The 7113-nt window shown below is 41.2% G+C and overlaps 1 protein-coding gene across 1 annotated transcript; it reads right to left on the bottom strand.

Moving 5' to 3' along the window:
- Positions 1-4403: 4403 nt before the first annotated feature.
- Positions 4404-6425, bottom strand: LOC146456347 (stefin-C-like). Its single transcript, XM_085093279.1, has 3 exons — positions 6167-6425; positions 5472-5573; positions 4404-4705 (listed from the first exon to the last, which is right to left on the bottom strand). The coding sequence occupies exons 1-3, from the start codon at positions 6236-6238 to the stop codon at positions 4586-4588; spliced, it is 294 nt and encodes a 97-aa protein (XP_084949405.1). The 5' UTR covers positions 6239-6425; the 3' UTR covers positions 4404-4585.
- Between the last annotated feature and the right edge of the window lie 688 nt (positions 6426-7113).

Raw genomic sequence — 7113 nt, 5'->3', positions numbered from 1 at the left:
GACGAAAGCGTATTCAAAAATTTCCGGATACGACTGTCCACACGTATACGTATTCGTATCGGATAAAAAAATTTCCACTCTGGAGAGCGTTTTCAAAAATTTCCGGATACGGCCGGAAAATACGCTGGATACGTGTGGACGCAAGCCGTATTCGTAAAAAAAAATTTGCGTTTTCACAAATTTCCGGATACGTGTGGACGACACCTTAGTTTCATGATGTGGTAAGTAATAGACAGTGAGGATATAGTACTATATATTGGGTTCAGTTTTGCTGGGTATGTGCCGCTGGCCTCTCAGAGCCCCTGCCCCATTATAGTCTATTTTGTGGCCAGTTATAGACCCCATCTTAGTCACTTTTTGGGAAAATGTAATTTTCGCGATCCCATCTAAGTCACTTTCTATTTATACATCTACTTTCAAGAACGGAGTGTAATTCGAGGTGATTGTTACATTTAATAAACAACAACTTTCTGAACTTTTTAACCGAAACCATTTTGAATCCCTACTTGATAGAATTTTTTTACCCCAAAAATCCGAAAATGTGCGACCCCACTCTAGTAACTCTATTGAAAATGCAACCCCATTCTAGTCAAACCAGTCGTGAAAATGCGACCCCATCCAGCGGCACATTCCCATTAGCCTCTTATAAGGAAGTACCCCCCCCCCCCCCCCGAATATCAATTTCCAATTAAAGCCAGTGATAATGCAGAAATGCTGCGTTGATATCTGAATAAAAACAGGCTGGGAAGAAGTACTCAGTGCGATCCAGCATTACTCTAAATGCTTCACCGGGCTACAATCAAATCCTAGTGGTAATCAGGATGTTTGTCAAATGAACCTATATTGCAGATGACCTGCCGAGCTTCATGAGTCCCCTGTAGCTCAGGGCCTGTTCCGATGTGATCTCGGTACCGAGACAAATTGTGTCTTCTGTTTATATTGAAAATTTCAGCCCCGTTATCGAGAGCGAGAAGGCTCGTTTTTTCGCTTTGACCTTCTCTTCCTCCTTTGAACTGTTTGTCGAAATCCTCCGCCGACTGTGAAGCAGCCACAGGCGGCCGAACATAAAAAGATCATCCCCATAAAGTTTTGTCGTTTCCAGTCGTAGTTGCTTGGTAATGAATTTTTTATGACTAGGTCAAGACTATAATTTATCAGTAACGGCAAGTTTTAGATTTGCCTGCAAGTAACCGCACTGGAGTATTTATATGGGAACCGAGATTTCGGACGAAAAAACCGACGGAGATCTCGATAACCGGGGCTAGCATGTACACGAACACATCGAAATTTGCACAAAGGAAATATTGGTGCATGAGGACAGGCGAGATTTCATGAAACCGGGCCAGCCGAACTACTAGTAGTACCCATCCTAATGCATGCATACCATTTCGATCAGTCGCAGGAAAAAGTAGTGCAAATAATACTTTACAGCTCCTTTATCTTCTTAAATGAAGTAGTTGATCAGTAAAATGGAGAAAAGCGCCTGTCGTGTTGTTTTGAGTGTTCGTGTTTAGCAGCGACGGTTCAATTCAATAAGCCAGTGTGACATAGCCTATGAACATCCGCCCCCTCCCCTCAAAAAAAATCGGATGTTCACAGGCTAGTGTGACACTGATCAACTGTAACTCGATATTCCCTTCGGTGATGTGGGTAACGCGCACGTGATCCTAGCCAGGCATTTCGGTATGGAATCCTGCGCGTACAAGCTAGGGCGCTTTTAGGAACTGTAAATAGTGAAAAGTACTGCTTGTGGGCCAAGCTACGACTACCCCGGTGATGAAAACCTTGTCAAGCTAAAAGACTGTACAACAGATGCGAGAGCCCATGTTGCCAGCTTTGATTTTTTTGTTCGGGAAAAAAATTCAAGTATTAGTGTCATTTCGTTTTTTAACTTCAATTATACATACCCTGGAACGTCGATTTTTTCGCAAAAAAGAAAGAGAGAAACATCCATAACCGCCATCCTTACAATTAAAAGTATGAAATCTGTATATTTGAGAGCTCCCCACCGACCACCAACCCGACCTCCCCCCTTCCCCCTAGCTACAAGCGTCAATAATATTGTGGTTATTGTTTACTTTCCTAGACCGTTTTCTCGCTGTTCCTGCCAGTTTCTTTCAACTCTGTGAAAAAAATAATAGCATGAAATCTGAAATTGGAAAATGAATAGGCGAAATACGGCCCTCACCCGCAGGAACAACGATAAAACCGGTTTGGGAAAGTAAACAATAACCACAATTGACGCTTATCGCCAGAGGGGATGGGGGTGGGGAAGGTCGCGTTGGTCGGTGGGGAATTCACTACTCTGATACCCTCAAAGTTGATACCCTCAGACTAGTCTGATACCCTCAAATTTTATATTATTAATTTTGGGGATGGTGGTTATGGAAAAATCCACGTTCCGGGATCTGCATTACTGTAAGTAAAAAAAAAAAAAAAAACCTTACACTAATACTTGAACGTCGATTTTTTTCGGGGAAAAAATAAACGCTGGAAAGGTGGGCTCTCAGATCTCTTGAACAGTCCTAAAGCTCGTCAAGGTCATCATCACCAGGGTAGTCGTCCTAGCTTGGCCCCCAAGCTCTACTTTTCTAAAAGCGCCCTGAACGCACAAGTGCCTGGCCAGGATCACGTGCGCGTTACCCACATCACCGAAGGGAATATCGAGTTACAGTTGATCAGTGTCACACTGGCTTATTGATTTGAGCCGTCGCTGCGAAACACGAACACTCAAAACGACACGACAGGAACAAAGTCACGCGCTTTTCTCCATTTTACTGATCGACTTCTTCATTTAAGAAGATAAAGGAGCTGTAAAGTATGATTTGCACTATTTTTTCCTGCGACATCGAAATGGTATGCAAATTTGTTGCACATGTTTCGTAGGCTAATTGACCGGAATAACTATATTATTTTAGAGCAGAGTAGGAAAGATCAAAAAACATTGAATGGCTGTCTTCAGTCCGTCTGATTAGTTTTAGGGCCCAATATGTGATGTTTGGAAACATTCACGGGCTCCAGATGTCAAGTGTTTGTGAATCGGTTCTGATCTCATAATTCGTGACGTGAATTGCGAGCCGCAAGTATCGCACGCATATTCGATCTTCCTTGAGTGGGAAAGAGTTTGAATCAGAGCTTGAAACTTGGTGCAAATAAAGTTCTTTTCTTCGTCTTTCGATATATGAGATTTAATTTAGAGAAAACGACATACCAGAAACACTTTTATTTCAATGAAAATAAGCATTAGTTTCAAGGTCATTTTGAGTAGCGTACACAAATCTGCATGCGTTAGAAAGCAGCCAGCGAGTTTGGAATGTTTATTGTATTTTAAATTCTCTTGCAAGATGGTTGGTCTAGGTTTGTGTAAAGTTTCAAGTTCATTGGGTGATTTTACACCGTGAACGGGGCTTCGTCCTTTGAGCTAAATTTTCGCGGTTTTAATCGGCCAGTGACCGCACCTAGGCCGCATTTCAAACTCTTGCAATTTTCTCAAAAAATAAAATACCTTGGAACTTTAAAATATGATTTTCGAAAATAGTTAATCCAAGGGTATCTTCAGACAAAATATCAGAAATTCGACCGAGTGGTCGCTGAAATGCAGTTCTCGATTCTTACAGGCAGCTGCTCTTAATACGTTCTTAAAATTTTGGTTAAATCTCAGCCTTGACGTTCTTATAAAAAAGGTTCTTAAAAAAAAGGAGTGTATTTACTCTTCAATAATCATCACACAAATTTCCACAGACTTCAGTTGCAAGCACCACAGAGCAAGGAGATTAAGCTGCATTGACTTTTCATAGCACAAGCCGGAGGACATAATGAAAATCAGACCGAGTGTGACTCAATCAATGATCGAAACAGTTCTATAATAATGCAAGCGGCAAAACACTCCCGTTGATCTCAGAATTAGCTCGATACAGCTCCGTGGCATGGAGAAAAAGCAAGAGTTGCACGTAAAACCTGAGAAGCGATTGGTGATAACTTTAATCTAAGGACGTTGCTCCGCGATTATTCCGAGAATCTATTAGCTACAGAGGAGCTGTGCTTGGGAAATTAGTATCGGACTTTTTATGGATTGATTCAGTTTGCTTGGCTCGAAATTGGGAACTTTATAGAGGAGTATGCAACAAAATAAGTAAATAAAAGTGTTCTGCCTTAAAAATCCATAAACGCGTCAATTGTTTAAACAGTAAGAGCAACGATTTAAAGGCAGTAATATAGAATGGGTATAGGACTTCGTATAAACCACTTCGTAAGTAATCCGCAGTGTGGGCCACTGAAAATATCATTAGCTTGACACTAACAATGTTGCGGTATGTGGAAAAACTGGTCATCACTGCATGGAAAGGGTATAAAACACAAGCTAATTTTATCAAGAGTCGCGACCAACATTAAAACGTAGTGACTATTTTATTTGTATGAAATGCATGAAATCTTATCGTTGAGATTCCATTGATGCTTAGCTTAAACTTGATCATAAACAACAAAACATAATCAAAAAGTGCCTCGCCTTACATTAAGAAATTATTCGACTAAACTAGTTAAATTGGCGGCAAAACTGCTTGACTTGGCTTGGAGCTCTCACAGTTTACATATCAATTGCTATGGCCTCGATACCAGTGACTGTAAGGGCTCCTCCGTTAGCCTGAAACACGCGCAGGTTCCAGAACCTTGACGCGTCTGGATCTGGCAAGTTTCCAACATAAACCTGTAAATCAGAATTTTCAAGAGTTAAAAATTTAAGTAGCAAGTGATGTCGTCCTTAAGGTTGTTTGCAAGCACTCCTCCTCCCAATCTGACGTTTTAATTTTCAGTTGACGAATGACCGGCTCACCTACTTTAGCAACTGCTACCCGTGGGTCAGTCCATTGCAACTAACAACTTGAAATAATTCAATGAAGTTGATAATTGAGTTCGTTCTAACATTCCCTCACACAGCTATGATGAAAAACATCTGTGAGAGCAACAAGTGTGACTTATCAAAGCTGTTAAAGCTGAAAAATGATGACCACACCATAATCGATCAACAGGTTGTAGGACTCAGCTAAAGCTGGGGTTTATGCTGAAGCGAATGACAAATTTCAGAGAAACAAAAATTCTTTAGCGACTTCCTTTTGACACCAGCTCCTTGACTGGCAATGATTGCTGTTCTTTAGGAACACTTGGGTCTTACTGTGCCTTTCTTTGCCTTGGTAAGTTTTAAGGCCAGTGATGGGAAATTATATTGCTAAAAGTAATAAAACGCTCGGGACTAGAAGCCATCCAATCTAACCCAAGAACTGATGCGAACAAGATTTAAAAGAGTCCATGACAGGAAAGAGTTTTTGTGACAGTCAGTGGTGAGATATTAAAGTGCTAAGCAGCTTGTTGCCCTAGTGTCTAGAATTGTGACAGTCTCAAAGAGAAGTTCTTCCATCCAACAGCGAGACTAGTATCGATACAGCTGTTCAGCTGTGGGGTAATACTGGACCAACCTTAATGCGGTAATTCATTCCGGCTACAACTTGTTCTCTATAACTCTCGGCTACGAACTGAGGGAAAGCTATCCCGGCCATTTCCTCTGCTTGGCCCTTCACCTGTAGAAGAAACAAGTTTAAACATGATTACCATTAAATTAGTCTTTCATTTCCAATATTAATTGGACCACCCCTGGCCGAATAAATAGACTCATTTGCTAACATGAAAAAAGAATGTGGTCTTGCTTGATGTATCAGTATCACGTTTCTTCAAACAACTTACAGAATCACTATGGCATTCCTGAAATTACATCATTTTGATGGCCTAAGGTTGTCAGTATTCTACAAATACTGCAGAAAGTGAGAAAGTACATCAAACGAATTTCTGCTGTTAGCAGCAATACTCAGCAATGATTATTCCGCTTTCAGTAAGGCAGCTGAGTGTAATTTGTGTATTAGAAACGGCCATACACGGTCACAAACCGGGAATTTTGATTCCAGCTACACAGCTATTGGGACAAAAAGCACTCCTCTAGGTTCAGAGGCTAAAGAGTGTTTACTTTGTCAGACAGCAAAACAGTTTGATTTTTAATTTAGCTAGGCCTGATTTCGGTGTTGCAACCCAACTGTTTCTAGCTAGGGGCAATTTTCACTGTCAGGGAACAAAGAAGTCATGCCATGTAATGCTAAAGAAAGAATGCTTTCAAACAGACCTGATCACAAATGTTCTGAACCTCCACAGTAGCTTGTTTAACCTCACTCCATTTACCAGCTTGAGCTTGCATTTTGTCTGTGATGAGTTTCCCTCAAAGACTACCGTTTTACCGACAAGATGGAAAAATAGGCAATGGTGCAAAATTTATACTTTCTAGAACGATGAGGCGGAAAATCAGCTGATTGGTTGAAAATATTTTAACATAATGCGACTTTGATCAGCTAGAAGACTTACGTAAGCACATGCATGTTTTGACCTCCTGTTTCTTTGGGACACAAAAAGTCACGTTCGTGTTCCCAATAGACAAAAAAACTTGAGAATGATTTATTATTCAGGGAGGGACACAAGCCTACTTGGAAAAAGGAAATCCGAGTGCTCCTATCAGGACTCGAACTTTCCGTTTACTAGTTCGGACGTTCTCCCACCGGCTGAGCTAGAGGAGACTAAGGCCATTAACGGACTAGGTTAAATTAAACTTATTTCACAGTTAATTCTATACAGGCCTCAAGAACAGCCTATTTTAGTCATAATTTGGTCATGAATTGAAATCAGTACTTTAGCGCAAGAATTTTTTCCTGGTTTCTTCGCATAACAAAAACAGATTACGTATGCAGATAGCCTCCCACGCAGACGTTCTTAGGGGTTCGTCACGCGTTCCTGCGTTCCTGCGTTCCTGTTCGTGGGGCAGGAACGCGTGACGAACCCCTAAGAACGTCTGCGTGGGAGGCTAGTATGCAGACTACAGCGGCACCGAATATCAATAGGCCTTATCACGGTTTTCGACGCCATTTTGACGAGTAGGCAAACACGCTTGAAATAACAGTGTTTGTATGGAAATCCGATGTCAAATAATTTTAGTACTAGAAATACGTGACTCGCAAAACCTCGCGAAGCTGGGGCTGGGTGGAAAGCCCTCTTTACAGGTATTGTACGGCATCAAATGAG

The sequence above is a fragment of the Pavona decussata genome, unplaced genomic scaffold (assembly GCF_977016875.1).
Source record: "Pavona decussata unplaced genomic scaffold, jaPavDecu1.1 SCAFFOLD_258, whole genome shotgun sequence".
NCBI classification, from domain to species: domain Eukaryota; kingdom Metazoa; phylum Cnidaria; class Anthozoa; order Scleractinia; family Agariciidae; genus Pavona; species Pavona decussata.
Note: the sequence above shows the minus strand (reverse complement) of the source record. Positions and strands in the feature narration are given on the sequence as shown.